Source organism: Melanotaenia boesemani, chromosome 1 (genome assembly GCF_017639745.1).
Source record: "Melanotaenia boesemani isolate fMelBoe1 chromosome 1, fMelBoe1.pri, whole genome shotgun sequence".
Lineage (NCBI taxonomy): Eukaryota > Metazoa > Chordata > Actinopteri > Atheriniformes > Melanotaeniidae > Melanotaenia > Melanotaenia boesemani.
Window position 1 is genome coordinate 11,176,035 of NC_055682.1, and position 17,365 is coordinate 11,193,399.

The following is a 17,365-nucleotide window of genomic DNA, read 5'->3' on the forward strand; positions in this document are numbered from 1 at the left end:
ACTTGTTCCATGTTAAAATCATGTGAAAATGTTAGAGATCTGACAGTAAGATCACTTGCATGACTTTCATGTGCAAGCGATCAGGGTGCAGCTTAGTCAGATTTAGATAAAGGGGTATCTAAAATGAGCAACATGTGCTCTACGGTGTTTGTATTTGTGAATGATGTGCTTTAGTAATCCAGAAACTGGAATATGAAGTGCTGTCTCTTCTGTAGCCACAGATGTACAATGACAGGAAGATGGTTTAAATTTACAGTCAATTAATGTGACCACTAACATAAATCCTTCTTCCACCTTCTTGTCATTGAAATTTTCAATCTTATTTCATGAAAAGGATTCATCACGGCTGAAAAAAAAAAAAATATATATATATATATATATATATATATATATATATATATATATATATATATATATATATATATATATATATATACACACATCTATACACAGTATACATTAATACTGATGTTACCTTGTTTCATCCACTTTTGTATGAGATGGAATCATATAACAAAATAAGCAAATATGGACTATTGTGCCTTAACATGACCATCAGTGTGCCTTTATGCATTTAGTTCCCATCTGCTCCAACAGAGCGACTCAGTGGTCGGCAGAAGAATGGAAATATCCTGTAACTGTAGAAGAGGGTGTGAAGCAGGCCTCAATAAAAACATTAAGCGTGCCAGCTTATCCTGAGTCATTTTCAGAGGTTGCCTCAGCGAAGCCTCCCATAGTTAGCTAATGCCAGATCTGTCCCATTACGAAGACCTTCAGTTTTCTCTATTCAAATGTTTAATCCACTGTTATTCTATTACAGCCAGGTTAATCACACACCCAGGACATGGCCTAAACTACGATGGCAGTGTGATTCATGGATGACACCCGAGGATTTACAGATCCTTTCACTGTCCCCATCACATGGATGTCATTAGAGTCATTATCTTGTAAATACACATTAGAAGAGGATAAACAGCAGATCTGTCATCATGTCACTAAAGGGTGCAGTTTGGGTGAGCATGACACTACATCCACAAAGGAGTGTGATATACACAATATGTAACCAGACTGAAAGCACAGTGAGCCCTGACTGACGCTGCTGTGGGACTACAGCTCATTTTCCAAGTAAATGAGTTCAGCATAATCCTCACATGGAGTAATTCTAAACACATTTCTTTAAATCTGAATGATTAATCACTTTAAATTTCTCAGTAAAAGTTCAGAGATTTGGTTTCGTGTGCCTTAAACTTTCTCAAGGTGAAAAAGCTTTTTTTTTTTTTTCTGTCCCAAATAAAAATTTTGAGAGTTGATCCCACTCTTAAACCATAAATATTATGTAAAGGACAGAACGTCTTAAGCGTGAAGCTGATGAAGTTAATAAAAGCACAATAGCACTGATGTCTGATTCTGGATCCAACAGACTATCACTATTTCTATGAAGGAGGAGGAATTGTGACTTGCTAAAATTACCAAGCCACATTTAATGAAATGTGTTGAGTGGTTAATGCAGATGCAAAAGAAGGATGCTAATCAGACTGCAGGTAATCCTTCTGAAATAGTTCCAGAAATACTGAGATATTAATCCTTAGATAAAGGTATTTCTATGCAGTATGGGTACAGGCCAATGCTCTTGTCATGTTCTGCTTCACAAAAAGCCAAGATGATTAAGGCCATAAGGCAAACATTCAGAAACCCATTGGTACACAGTGGCCACATCTACGTCCAGGCTGTAGCTGTTTTCGGGCTTGATGTTAAAGCTCAGAGTTGTAAATCTATACAGGTTGCATGTTTAGGCCAAAGCAGAGAATTGAGTTACACTTTAACAAACAAAAGTAATGCTGAACTAATAATGTGAAGATAAAGCATTTCATCCTCTGTAAGCAGAAACACAAACAGGGTGCAACAAAGAAGCTGCATTTGCTTTTCTTGAGGCTTAAACTAGATTTTTACAACAAAGATTCATTCAGAAACCAAAGTTACACACAGGATTCAATAAACACTGTAAACAAAAGTCTCCAAGTCTATAAAAGGAGGTCAGAAATGACCAAAACTGACTTTAAAAGTGCTAAAAAAAAAGGGGGGCCATGCCCGACTGAACGACCCCAAACATTAAGGCTTTTACTGTTTTCAGGCAATAAGTATCAGACCAAGGAAGATGGAAGTAATGTTTCTCTGCATAGCTGGAATTAAAACATACGTGCCTGACAGCATGCTTGCTTCATAAATCTGTAAAACTGTATTCCTATAGTCATTTCTGATCAACTGCTTTGGAAAATGTGGGAATATCTGATCATGTCCTGGTGCAACTCACAAACAGCACAGAAGGTTTCAAGCAGCTCCAGAGTCTCAAACATGTTGAGGCAGGCCATGATGAGGCACCTCAAGGTAAACACATTGTTTAACTTGCAGGTTAAGCTTACAGATCAGGACTTTAAAGACCTTTGAAGTTCATCAGCTCACTTAAGAGAACATACATCCTTCCCCGGGTGGACACTGAGGAAGGTAAGTTGAGTCATATGGCCTTGAGTTTCTATATTAACCCTGCTGAATGGCATAAATAAAGATTCCTCCATTGCTTCTCTGACGCTGTAAGATGTGTGCATTGTAATTTTCTCTGAAATGTACCCAAGCATTGATGTGAGCATGTACACTTGCATTGTGTTGATTTAATGGTTGTAGCAATACAGTAACCAAGCAGTTAAGTTCATGTTTAGAGCCTTCAACAGCAGGCCAGCTCCTAAGAATTAAGTTTGATGTTTTCACAAAGTGAAAATGTATTTCCTCCTCCTGTTTAAAAAGTAACTTACTTGCTCGAGCTTGAAGATATGCTGGTTGAAATAATGCTGCAGGCGTTCGTTGGCAAAGTTGATGCAGAACTGCTCGAAGCTGTTGTTCTCATAATCCTCAAAACCAAAAATGTCGAGTACGCCGATGGACAAAATCTGAGGAAGACATCCACACATAATCCAAATCAGCAAATCATTTGTTCCAAATTTTGTTTATTTGATATTCAAATTTGATCATCTCTAACTTTAGAAACTTTTTTCAGACTTTATAACTCTTAAAAATCTCTTTAAATGAGAATTTCATTTAAAGGTCCAATCTGTGATGCTGCTTTTATCTAATAATGCTTTGTGTGACCCTACCTTGGTTGTCTCTTCCAGGTCCTTGATGTTCAGCAGAGCGTGATTGATCCTGAAGACAATCCAGTCAAAGAGCGCACCGTACAGAGACTTGGCCATGGAGTCTCGCACCGTACCAGCCTGCATGGAGACAAACAGTAGCTGCATCAGTTTACTCAGATTAGTTAAACAAACAAGTTTAGTCAGGACCACTGTTGATCATATTAACAGTTTAAAATGATATGGAAAATTTATAATAACCTAAATCAGTACTCCTCTCTACTTTACTTCCACGTGTAAATGTGAATGTCTGATACAAAGACCTCCTGCAGCACTAAATAAAAAAGTGACAACAAACATGTCAACACTTTCAAAGAGTTCCACAAAACCATTTGAGAAGGTTATGTCTTCCTGTTCATTCAGTTCATACTCCTGCAGACATATTCCCCCGCCACCTCGGTGCCCCACAAATCTGTTTAACTGTTCTAGGCTTTGCACACATCAGCCTTTAACGGCGCACCTCTGCACAAGGTCGAGCATGAAAAACAAAGAATGTACACCTTTCAACAGATTTAGAATCAGGATAAAATGTGAATTTCAGACTGAACTGGCATAGTTTGATATCTATTATTATTTTAAAAATGAGTCAAAATGTGCAGACAGTTGCATTTCTACTTTCAAAATCAACCCTTTTAAACTTTGACCTGATGCTAAATTATATCCCCACAGAGCTGTCAGTGGTCCCCAGCAGCCTAAGTACTGAAGAAAATAGAAAATAGAATATCCTAAGATGTAAAAAGCAGACAAGGAAAAAAGAGAAATGTTATCCAATCGCATCCCTGATACTGATATGCTTTACTGGAACTTTGCTGCAGACGGTAACAGTACAGACCTGCTTGCATGCTGCACTGTGCCACAGCAGGACGTCCCTGAGCTATTAATAACATCATTAAACCAGCTTAAGACTCATCAGAGAGACTGAGGGGATTGTTTGAGTGAAACACAGAATAAACTGCCAAGTTCTGAGGAATGAAGTTATAAAAATTTGCTTCAGTTAAGCCAAACATTCAGTGTTTTAGGACTGAATACAGATTTCCAGGACATTCAAGAAAAAATTCACATGATAAAGAAAGTAAATTACTTTGAGACACAACCATTATCATAAGTGTTTCAAATATTTGGTTGAATAATACATTTTCTAAACAAAGACTGTCTGAAACAAATTTCATTGTCATCTTATTGCAAGAAATTTGCAATTCCTCCGTCTGCTGGAAAGATTTGACCTCACTGCAACACAGGACAGCCATAGTCTTCAAAACAAAATAAACCACTGAGCGGCTACCCCAAGTCAAAACTCCCCCATGTCTAAATAATTAAGCAGGATATTTTTAGCATCCTCACACCAAATATGTCTTCTTGTCATCACAGATATCATTTTGAACCCTTGTACACAATGGCCTCTAATGACACAAAAGCTTTTCATCTTTTGGTGGAAGTTGGATTTGAAGCATTTAACAGCCTCATAAATCTGACCGAATGGAGAAAGGCATTACTCAGATTTCTTTCGAGGAGTTTCAAGTGCATCATTTCAGTTTAACAGGCGATGAGACTGTTGAGACTGTTGGAGCAATATTTACACAGAGACCACCCAGTGTACTACCAAAACAATCACTGTTTGTTCCTATAAAATGACTCCTAAATATCCAGCAGGTCATTATGAGGTTTGGTGGGAATGTATAACACACCAACATCTTCTGGGAAAGTCTGAAGTTAAGAGCTGTTGAGACGTTTTATTTGGTATATAGTCAAAAGAAACAAAACAAGGAAATTATTTAATCCAACTTGCAATGTGTGTACAAGGTTTGACTTCATTATATTTTATACCGAGTCATGGTGATGGGTTTTGTGCATTATAATGGTAGTACAAATTTCACACAACGTCACCACATCGCTCCTTTCTGATGGCTCTTGACTTGCACACTGTGGCTTGTGTTTGTTTTCAGAGCAGAGGTCCCAATGAAAACTGTAGGGGGGCTGAAAATGCCTTCCCTTCTCACTAAACAGGCTGAAGGACTTTGTAGATGTGTGTTTTTTAATGTGTGTGTGTTCATGTGTGGCCACAGATTGAGGGAGCTGCACACAGAGAGCGAGAATGAGGAGATCCGGTGCTGGTGAACGCTGTCCTGAGTCATCTCTATGACTATGGAGCTGAATAACTGTCTTTAGTCGCACATGAAAAGGCTGAGATTTACAGAATCTAAACCAGAATTTACGTCTGGGTAATAATCAAATTAAGACTGACAAAAACTCAGCTCTAAGATTGGCTGAACCTTTCTGGGTTCATACTGGGTGAACAATGAAACGGGTCTGTAGTTTATTTTAGGGATGACTTGATCAGTGACAAATTGTCCAAAGAACGAATCTGTCATCATTTAAGACAGGCCATCCTTCTCAGATAAAGAAAATTCTGTGCCTTTCAAATTCCCCATGCACAAGTCACAGGATGGTTCCTGTCATGTGCACAGCAACACGGATGTTACACACACACACAACACACACTGTCAGCCTGGGAGTTCTTCACCATGAGTGGGAGCTGGAATGCAAAGCTTGCAGTTGGTATCGATGTTTTGGTCAATTTATGTGCACAACAAGTGCACATACAGAGTCAGCAGAGCAAAATAGTGATTTTTTTTTTTACATATTGTGCCGAGATGCTGCACAGTGTGGACCCTTGTTGTGATCCATTTTTCATGTTGACATAACAGAGGTGAGACAGTTCAGTATAAATGTGTGATTTCTATTAGCGTGCTGACCGTTCTACCTCCGAACCTTAGAAAGAAACGTCAAAGCACAACGAAGCCCCAACAAGTCTGTCTGAAATGTCAAGAGTGAAAAGAGTCACAGCCCCTCAGATTAACGGCTCATAAGGGACTTGTTTAAACATAAATGTTGCCTGCGGTAAGCAGAAGAGATATAATTTAGTGTTGATGCTAACAAAACATTCTTCAAACTGGTTAAACTGGTGGTCCAGACTATACAAGTTAAACCACTTTTTGGTCAAGCTCATTACTGCAGCCTCCACAAATGCCATTAAAAATACTAACGTAAATGTTGGCAAACATTTGTTGTGTAAACAACATATCCTTACATTAAATGGTAAATGGTCCGTATTTATATAGCGCTTTTCTGTACCTGGAATGATACCCAAAGCGCTTTACATTATACATCACATTCACCCATTCACACACACATTCACACACTGATGGCGGAAGCTGCCATGCAAGGCGCTCGACCACGACCCATCAGGAGCAACTAGGGGTTCGGTGTCTTACCCAAGGACACCTCGACATGAACACGACTTGGCCGAGAATCGAACCGGCAACCCTCGGGTTACAAGACAACCACTCTACCTTAATGAGCCACGCCCTGAAGCACTACTGAACCTTGGCTCTCTAGTGAAGGTTAATTCAGCAGCCATCTTGCATCCTCTCTTTTCTGAAATCTTTCACACCAGGATAAACCTGTCCCATGTTGACTCTTGTCTCATTTCTTGCTCTATAAGTTTCTTCGCTTCCTTACTACTCGCATACGGATATTCAAATTTTGGGTGAAATTTGGAGAACAAGATAATGCTTCACTGATGTATGAATTTAGGGCATTTACGTAGAGTTGTACAATAGTGATTCCATCTTCTCAAACTTTATTTGAAATAAAAGCTAACAGTGGTGGGTATACCAAAATAATGTCAGATCAGATCATCAGTATGATGAAGAGGACTGTTTAGATACAAGTTGTCCTGACTTTGTGCTAAAGAAACTGAATTTAAAACTGCACATCTGCAGTGTGCTGCTGGGAAGCAGCTGCAGACTCACCTCTGCCAGTTTGTAAGGAACTATCAGCCGCTCTCCCACAGTGACCGTCTTCCGTGTTGTCAGAGCTTCAAACAGCATCTCTTCTTTGACCTGGTGACGAGAATGAAACGAACAATACAAAATCTAAGATTTCTGATTATTTCAAAAGAATTCTGAATTAATAACATTTTCCCCATTTTACATTCTGTTGTACAAACCATAACAAAGCTAAGTCTGTGAATAACACCATTTTAGTAGTACCTCCAGCAGCTCAGAGACCACAGGCAGAACCTCTAGGTTACAGATGTCTATTGAATCGTCCCTGTAGGTTTTCCTCTTGTAGCGGATGTTTCCAAGGTGAAGGATGGCCGACAGCAGGGAAAATATCCTAAACAACAGTTCAGAAATATTTAAGAGTAGGGCTGGGTATCGTCAGTAATTTCCTGAATCGATTTGATTCACAACAGCCTATTTCGATTCAATTTCGATTAAATCCGATATATAATGTCATCATATAATTTTAAATTTTTTCGCCAATGATTCTGGACATTATCTGTTGAGTTAGAAGCTCTAATGACAAAATTATTCCTATCTCCGAATAGTAAAGAATCCTTTAAAAATTCCTGGATCCAGAAGGTGATCCAGGTCACCCCCAGAATGTAATCACATGTTCCTTATTCCATTTCCGACATTTACTGCACCGAAAGCATAACCTCTGTCTTGGCGTAGATGTTCAACCCATTGTTAAATAATAGTATATTTTATTATTTTTTTGGGAGCTAATGTGAGTAAAACTGCTCCAATATATGAAGGAAATATGTCACCGGGGATACGCTCATCTTATCACACCAGGATTGCAGTGGATGTGTGCTCTACTCACTGCTTCCGCGTGGCAGGAAGAAAGCCCACCATTTCCATGGCCAACTGAAGCCTCTCAAAGTCATGCTTCAGGTCCTCCCCTTCAACAGTGAAGCAGTCCTGTAGAAAAGTAGGACCTGGGTGTTAATCTCACAGCGATTGCTGCAACACAGCAGCCTGGAAGCCAAAAGAACTAATGACAAGCTTCTATGGGGTTTAGAAGTATTCACTAAAGCTTATTGACATACGCAGCGACTTAATGTTTTGAGTGTTTAGACACTGTCTAGCAAGACGCTTAAAATAGTTTTTTAGTTTACTTTGTAGCTGAAACATAAAAACAGCAGAGTGAAGCAAACAAAATGAATGACTCATACTAAAATAAGCTATCATTAAGAATCTTGGGGTCAAACAAAACAGCAACACCCCAGCTAGATGTGCAGAGTGACTGGTGAGAGCAGCGTGTGCATGTAGTGGAAATCTGGTCTGGCTTCCACTTTTAACCAGTCCACAGAAATTTGGCAAGCTTGCAGAAGAGCTGAGAAGAGCAGCAATTTATGGCTTTGCTTGTGTTTGAGCAGTGAATGATGAACTAAAAAAAGCAGTGAGGGGACGTTTCTCCTGATAAGATAGCTGTGAAGTGTGCAGAAGAACAATAAGCAAAGTTAATTTTTATTTATGAATGCAGCTGAACCACAGATCTCACTACCGTTGTCGAAACACTAGAATCATAAAGTATTAAAATGCTGTTTACTAAATGTAAATACTATAACACTTTACACAAAGTAAACTTCTGGGTGAATCTGGATTAGTTTGTTTAAAACAGGAGGAAAAGCTTTACCAAGATTAGGCACACAAGTTTTGATGTAACCACAAAGTCTTTGACTTCACCATAACATGAGCACTGCTCTTTGTTTACTGGGTTTATTCCAGTCTCGCTGCCTTAATTACAACATGCTAAAGCCTCAGAGACAACAACTTCAAATATGAAACTCACACTTCCACCTATGTGCCTCCTTGCCTCTCTGCCTTAACTCACACTGACATATAAATCCATTTTAATGGCAGAACAATCTACATTTGATTAAAAATAAAAACATGACAATGCTGGATCTCAATCTTGGACTTGATTCCAGTTTTAACATAAGCTATATTTAAACACACAGCCATGTTCAACTACTAATCTTAATTCAAGTAAGGCGATATTCTCGCATCAGTTATTATTGAGATTAGATTTTACAGAGCAAAGTTCGATTAATGGCGCACGTCCATGAGACGTTCCCCTACGCCACTGTAATGTTTGCATCCACATAAAGCCTTACTTACAAAGTTATCCACCAAAACCCAGAGCACAGTTCAGGTCCATTCCTCACCCGAAAAGGTGTCTTCTTTTTACCCTGCATGCGCTGGAAAGCCAGAATGTGTTCTGACAAAATGTGAAGTAATGCAACTCATTCAGGTTAGGGTGATCAGTAAACACTGGGCCTCATTCACCAATATGTTCTTAAATTTGTTCTTAAGCACACCAAAGTTTTATTTATTTATTTTTTTACAAAATTCCTCCTCTCTCTAAGTTGAAAGGACGTGTCAAATGCCCATAAAAAAAAAAAAAAAAAAAAAAAAAACAAGTCTAAAAGACCATATGTAGACAGCGGCCAGGGCATAACCTCTATCTCCTAATAAACTACTCATTATAATAAAAAAGGCTGTTGTGGTAAATTTGACTTATTAAGGAGGCATTCAGTTAGTTGTTCTGGGAGTAGCAGGGAGTAATATTCTTACAATCGTGGAAACGGATCGGGAAAGCATGATTTATTGCACACATGTGTGCGGTCTATTGTACCAATTGCTTTTAGGAAGGTCGGCAACAGAAGCAAATTCGGTGTTGACTACAACTTGTTCTGAAACTAATAAAATTATAGTCTCATGTTCCTCTGAGCGTAATCATAATGTTAGGCCATGTTTTGCAATATTTTGCTATTTATTTTTAAAAAACTAAAATGCTTTGTTAATTACCAAAAGTTATTTTAAAAATCTGTGTAATTTTAACACTGACTTTTTTTATTCATGTCGGCACTCAGGTGTTTGTAAGAGTACTACTGGGTGTTCCTAGGATTTGTTCTTACCCAAAAACGAGACAAAGACTTTCGTGAAGAAAGAACAAACTTGAGAATAAATTTGTTTATAAGAACCGTTGTTGAATTAGGCCCACTGTTTAGATGGCATTGTTTAAATCAGGGTAAGGTCTTGATCTCATTGGTATGGGAATACTGATATGGATTTAAATGTACCCAATCACCAGCATTTCAGACTGGAATACAAAGAAAACAGACAACCACTGTGGTAGGATATGACTAGACATACCACCATAACTCAGAGAAGCAGAACAACAAGAGAAAGCACAAACAAAACAAGGCTGAAATAACCACCAAACTAAACCAGGAAATATTTAAAAACCATCAAAATAAGAAAAGGAATTGTCAGGGAGGAGCATGCTACCGTGCAGAGAAAGTGTTGTTCTAGTTGTAAAGTGCTGAGGTGACATCAAATCTACATTTTTCTCCAGAATGCACAGACACACGAACACCATATACAGAGCTAAAGCACAAATACTGACCGGTTCACTTTCACAGTAACTGTCCCAGTGCAGTTGTCGGGTTGTCTTTGTCATCTGGAAATGTTAGGGCAGAGTTCACAGGCTGCGAGGTTAGGGTTAGATAGCAGCATCAGGATGACTAGACATACTATATGCTGAAATATGTACACAGATTTATGAGCAAACAACAGGGGCAGACTGATGGGAAGATGCAAGAGATGGTGTGAGCAGGTCCATTCATTGCAGTAACAGATGAGTATTAAGAGGTCTCAGTTGGACATAAATCAAACATTCAAGAGCAAAAAGAAACTTCTGACAGAGATGTATGCACACAAAAAGCAATCAGACATCCATAAGCAACTGCTGCACTTGAACACATCAACACCTTAAATGGTGGAAAAAGGAAAAAAGAAAGCTACAGATATGCAACACACATGCTCATTTAGCAATCAGAATAAATGATTAGCTTTACCTTGCACAACTGTGTACAGTTTTACACATACAGGTTGTATGATACAGATAGAAAACCTTTAAGGGTGATTTATAGCCTCTGTTTTATGGTAGTTTCGCATGGTGTTCTAGTTTTTAAAAATGAATATTTTAATATTCTTCTCCGGGACTGTCTGCAAGATCTCAGAATCTGATGCTAAAAAATACCAAATTATGAATTATCTTTATCTGGGCTTTAAAGTTCTGGGGAGTTTCTTTTTCCCCCCTACATTACATCTTGTCAGTATGAGGCAAGACATGATGTAGATTATTTTTTTGTATTCTACAACACACCACTTTGGAAAGCTACACTCTGGTTCCACCAACAGCAACACAACACAATATTAATGTAACTCAGGAGGAAATGAAAATTAAAGACAGTCAGTACATTTTAATGCATGGTTAAGTTGAGCTATTGTCACTGTTTGGCTGGCCTAGAGGAACTGATTTATTGACTGAATTATCCTATAACCAGGGGCAATTTGCCTCCTTTTTAGCTTTGTCAGTCAAAGTGGGATTCTGAGTCCAGTTGAATGTATATACATGTAGTAGAACTTTAACTGGATTTTCAAGCTCTATTATTATTTAATTTTTTGCTGTTTTGGTGGGAATAATATGCTTGAAAAGTTTGGTTTCAGTCAAACTAACAGAATAACTTGGCCTTTTTCTCAAGTAAATGTACATACTGATCCTCCAGATTTCAATAATCTAAAGAAACTTTTAAATCTCATAATCAGCATTCATTCAGCAGATACAGTAAATTAGGTAGCACTGAATAAGCCTGAAAAACACAAGGTTTGTAAGTTTTAAAATAGCTAAGTGTTGTTCTCAAAGTAAGATTCAGAATGAGTTATGATTTCTGAGTTAAGGGCAAAAGTGTGACAAATAATTGGAAAAATAAGTGCAAACAAATTCAAATGAATTTTAACAGGTAATGTTTTGAAATCCATGAGATAGATCAAGATGGTGCAGGAGTCTGTAGGATCTTATTCAAACTTGACAGAGTAGACAAATGGGGAAAAGAGTTAAAAGAAGAGGACAAAAACAGAGTGCAATGATGTGTGTACATATATGCATGTATGCTTGTGTGTTTGCATGTGCACATCAGTGGCTGTCAGGAATGGAAGGAATTCCCTGCTCTCCTCTGCGTAGGCGGAAAGATTTTGGAGGAGGGGACCAGGTCCCTGGTTGTCATAGCGTGACTGTGAAAGCCCAGAGGCGGAGATGCAACAATTTTACACAACATCCACATTCCATACGCATAATGTTTATTGATGTCTTTGTGTTTATTGTGGCTTTGTTTCATGGTTATGAGGAACCTGTTTTCCTTGTGGGCAATACAAGCAACAGAGGGACAAAATGCTGATTCTGTCTTTGTTTTTGTTTCTGTTTCTGTGCCCATTAGTGGTTGTAAGCAAGAAACAATGTTATTGCAATTATAAAAATATAGCTGAAGACCAAAGTATATGCGAAACCCACAACCATGCAGGTATGTCCTTAACTTCTGAAGTAACAGAGAAATTAATGAGGAAAAAAAAAAGCCCTAACAAAAGAATACAAATTAGGACACTTGTGTCTTTGAAACTGCAAGAATAAGACCAGTAATGGTCTGATGTGTCTGTGAGAGGAATGGTAATATTTTAATTATGCAGCAGGTGTTGAAAAGCATAGTTTACTTTGTGTCCTGCGTTTTCATTTTTCTGTTTTGGGACACTATGAATAACATGCTAATGGAAAAAAAACAGCTTTCACAGCTACACATACACATTAACAAAACTATGTCCAACAAATCCCACCACACTGAATAAATATTAAAAGACATAATTAGAAGACACGTTCTCATTTTTTTTTAAATAATCTACTGAATCAATGTTGATGCTGAAGGTCCCACCTGACTGAGGTAATGGTATTCTTCAGGCTTCTTGAGGTGAAAGGATAGCCTCTCTTCTTCACTTGCTCCTGCCAGCAGGTAATAAAAGACATGGTAGTTTCTAAAAAAAAAAAAAAAAAAAAAAAAAAAAAAAAATTAATAAATAATAATTTTAAAAATAGCATCATGACTACAATTAAAAACAGCTTTATTGAAAACATAAATATTTTTGTGTGGCTTGGGATTGAAAATAAAACAAATGCATGCTACTTTGTTTCTCTTTTTACACAGGTGTAAAAAAACAGTAAGACCTGCCTAACATTTGGCTTTTGAGATGAATGGCAAAGTGTTAAATAAAAGTTTAATGATGTGTCAACTAACTGCAGCAGTCACAAGTATTAATTGGCTCTAGGTGCCACTGATGGGAACACAACACCTGGGTGCAGATACTAATTTTTAATGATCTTTTTGGGCTCAAGGCTACAATGTTTACAGAAACACACATTTACTGAATGTTAGGTTTTGCATGGATGACGGGAGATGAGACTGATTGACTTCTGTCTGCAAGACAGATTTTAACTCATTCTCAGTTCAGCTGAGTGATGTTGATGGCTGCAGTCCAGTTAAAAATGATACACCACGCTATAGCTGTGTCCCAATTCTGGGTCTACACACTTCCAAGTGCACAGACTACGTTGGCTATGGAGTGCCCAATGTAGTCTGCACACTTCGAAGTCTGCTTACTGTTCATGAAATGGGACAGCCTACCTAGCCAGCGAGTATTTCCCATAACAGCCACATAGGACGTTGAATGACTTAAACCTCTGAAAGGACTAAGTTTGCATATCAAAGAACACTTTAACAGGAACATTAACATCAACAGAGTAATAATGTTAAAAAATAATAATTATATGAAGCTCTGTTGTTTTCCAGCAGGTACACTCTTCATTAACCCCTTAAAAATCCACGAATGTCAAATGGGTTCTGGGAGAAAAGTGGCCACAAAGGATCCATCACCAGCAGCCTTCGCTACAGGCTAAACCAAGTGCGGGTTTGTAGGGTGGATTCGGAGGCACCTTCCAAATGGGACAGTGCTTGGAGCACAACTATGACGTATGTAGCTGACGAATCTGCACTTCCAAGCACATACACCCTGAATTGGGACACAGCTAATATTATCTAAAAAATTAATGAATTTGTGCTTTTCAGAAACTGTCGTTTCTCCTCTCCATCTCCTCATTTTGTTTTAGTTAAGGGATCGGTCCATTGAAGTTAGTGGTCTTAAAGATCTGAATAGAGAATCCACACCAACATCACCATGCACAGCATTGTGGTATTGAATTACAGACCCACATCACCTGCGATGTACGTTGTTTCTCTGGCTGACTGTGGTTTGGATATAAAGGAAAGTTTGGGCTTTATGTGGCAGGAGTAAAGATGGCTGCATTTACAAAGTGTTGGCTAGAAAAAAGGGATGATGAAAGAACAGGTGAGGTGGTATACTGAGAACTCATGTAGAAAGGGGCTGCAGACGCACTGATTTTAAATGAAACGATACAGATCGAAATGACACTCCCATGTGCAGATGAGAACATCACTTTTCTCAGCTAGATTGTGATGTTTGCTGTTCTCTGATTAACATGAGTCCCAGTGTTGTTCTGTCAGACATTCAGTCAAAATATTCAGGACTGTTCACTGGTTTCAGAGTAGATCTGCCATCAGATCCAGTAAAGAAAATGTTGTATTTTATTCTTTTTGAAATAAATTAATACACTTCCTCTTATTTTTGCTTGGTTTCATTGCTGCTCCTTTTGCATGAACAAAATATATTAAATTAATTAATCCTGTATTTTTAGACATCTTTTTCTTTTATAACGCCCAGAACATATTGAGCCAGAAAGAATCCACACAGGTGAACATATAAAATATTTGATTTCAGAATCAAAATATCAGAACAACAAATATTTAACAAATAAATGTTCATTATGATGGTGTAGTTGCAGCCGACAGTTTGTAGACTTACAGGTCTTCATCCATCTGGTTGTAAATTGGTTTCATGAGCATTAAATGATCAGTAGTTTTTAAATTGATGACACTGGTAGGAACTTAAACTAGACACAAGGTAAACACCAACGTCTGAGACTGAAACAGGTGGCAAAGCATCTAAACCTGAACTTTATGCATTGTTCAACAGATTTTGATGATCTAAGTTATTAATTAGTGTTTTAGCATCGTAACAACTCTTCGCCTCTTCTGAGTTTATCACGGTAGAGATGTTTAAGTGTGTTTTAGAAATGTTTTTAACATAATTTACTAGAGAGAAACCTCAAAGTGTCAATGGAAACAGTAGCCAGGTTCCCTCAAAGTATCTGACAAAACCCTGGTGACGTTGCATGCACATTGAATGTAAAATGCAGCATCTAATTCTTATTTATACAATATTATTATTATTATTATTATTATTATTATTATTATTATTTTACACAGTGTTCCATCATTCCTGGATATATAGTATTACCTACAGCTTCACTGTAACTAATATTTCAATTTACCATAATCAAGTGAATGCAGCATGACATTTATTTATGTTGCTGTCACACAGATATAACAGCAGTTCATTATTCATGTTAGTGGTTTAATCTTCTTCTTAAATGTGTTAGGAAAAAAAAAATCTCAACTTGTTTTAAATGTTAAGTGATTGCTATGATAAATATGACAAAGATGCAAGCTAAATGTTGCAGTTTTAAAAAGGCTTTTTAAAAACTAATTAATTCAATTCATCATTGTTACCTTCTGGAACTTCTTGGTGTATTTTAGATTTTTGTGTCACAAGTTAAATTTATGATGTGCCTTTCTGAAAGTGCTCACCGCTCATTGTGCTCTTGATAGACCAGTCTTGACTTCTCGAGGAGGTATTTCTCAACATACGCTCTGGGAAAAAAAAGCACAACATTTAAAAAAAAAACTTTTAAAATGAAAAATAGGGAGTATTTTTGCTGTATCCTTACCCTCTTACAGTGCCGCTCTCCTGGTAGTTCACCTGAATGAACTTGCCAAAACGACTGGAGTTGTTATTATGTGCTGTCTTTGCGTTCCCAAATGCCTGTAGGTGAAAGAGGAAGATGTGGTCAGAAAACAAGTAAATACATTACAAATCTTACACATAGGTTAGTGCCAGACATTTGAGATCGGCTCTGAGCTGACCTCAGGTGTGGATAATTTGGTTCTAGCATACAAACTCTTTAGCTTCATGCCAAACATTCTCTTTAAACAATGTCAGCCTGGATGGACCAGAATAGGCTTTAGCCCTTACATAGTTTCAAACAACATCAGTCTGAGACAAATTAATAACATGTTTTTAGGATCTATTAAGTCAGAGTCAGACAAATTGCCAGGATAACGATGAGGGAGCCAGGACCAGCAGGCCTGGTGGAAAAAGAAAAATTCAATGAGTAATGGGATCCATGTGGCCGTGTGGAACATGTGTAGTGGTTGTGCTTTAATAAGACAGGCCAGTATTTCCCCTCTCAGCTCTGTTTATGTTGTATGGCTGCCTGGAGGGGAAGTAGTTTCTCGCCCTATATAAACCCTGCAGTTATTTGTAGCTCCACCACAAGTAAACAAATTCCTCCGTAAAGCACTTCGAGAGCCCTTCGTCTGTGAAATGGGAAAACACCCCTCCCTGACCCCACCCTTCATCAATGCTGCTTACAAACATTAAAGCACACTGCGAGAAACTAATGCAAAGCTAACAAGCTAAACATTGAAGGGTTTCAGAATAATCTTGATGCATAAATTTGTCATGCTGTTATCAAATACATAACATTGGAACATGGTTCAGTTTTACAGTGAAAAATTCAAAAGGCAAAAGTTTCTTATCTTTATTTTTAAATTTTATTTATGTAAATGAATGTGAACTGTGCCATCACTAGTAAACAAGTGGCCTGCATGTACAAGCAGTAATCCTACTTTGACAAACCTGAATCAAATAAATGGTTCATTAACAGGATTGCAAATAACTTGATGAGGAGGTTCGTGCAGGCAGTGGGTCCTGAGCACCTGGATTGAAAAACACTGCAACAGCACTCAGTAGGTAACAGTGAAAGTCTATAGTCATCATACCATTCATACATACTCTTAGTAATCATGGTGCATGAGGACCCAAGAATCCCTACTACTGGCACAGTAGATCTTAATAAATATTTTAGGCAGAGACAGTGGAAAACATTTTCAGCTCTGCTGTTTGGACAAAGAAAATGCACACAAGTTCAAACTGAGGCACAGTAATGATATTGGTGTACATTCAAGAATGCGAGGCCTGATGCACCTGATATTCCAGGAGGTGGTATTCTGTTCTCAGCTCAATCCTTCTCTGAACTGGCTAACCTGCCTGGTTCAGGAACTGCAGGTCAGACGAGGACAGACAAACATCAGTCAACATCCTTTAGTGCACTGTAAGAACTTCCTAAATGAACAGCCAATAAAAACCAAGCTCTACTGCTCTCAAAACGAGAACCTTAGTTATCAGATTTGTCAGTGCCTTTTTGTTAACATTTAACATTTTGCATTGGGCCAGCAGGAA

The 17,365-nt window shown here is 38.0% G+C and overlaps 1 protein-coding gene across 8 annotated transcripts in view; it reads right to left on the reverse strand.

Moving 5' to 3' along the window:
* myo9aa (myosin IXAa) overlaps positions 1-17,365 on the reverse strand; it is a 103,229-nt gene that overhangs the window by 31,606 nt on the left and 54,258 nt on the right. For 6 of the 8 annotated variants that reach the window (XM_041981562.1, XM_041981481.1, XM_041981312.1 and 3 more), the window contains exons 3-11: positions 15,792-15,886; positions 15,652-15,714; positions 12,805-12,904; positions 10,446-10,499; positions 7,854-7,951; positions 7,235-7,361; positions 6,995-7,084; positions 3,147-3,263; positions 2,808-2,942 (exon numbers count right to left, since the gene is read on the reverse strand). In XM_041981562.1, coding sequence (XP_041837496.1) covers positions 2,808-2,942; positions 3,147-3,263; positions 6,995-7,084; positions 7,235-7,361; positions 7,854-7,951; positions 10,446-10,499; positions 12,805-12,904; positions 15,652-15,714; positions 15,792-15,886 — 879 coding nt within the window. The remainder of the gene's footprint in view (positions 1-2,807; positions 2,943-3,146; positions 3,264-6,994; positions 7,085-7,234; positions 7,362-7,853; positions 7,952-10,445; positions 10,500-12,804; positions 12,905-15,651; positions 15,715-15,791; positions 15,887-17,365) is intronic. The other 2 variants (XM_041981648.1, XM_041981396.1) reach the window with 1 other exon arrangement.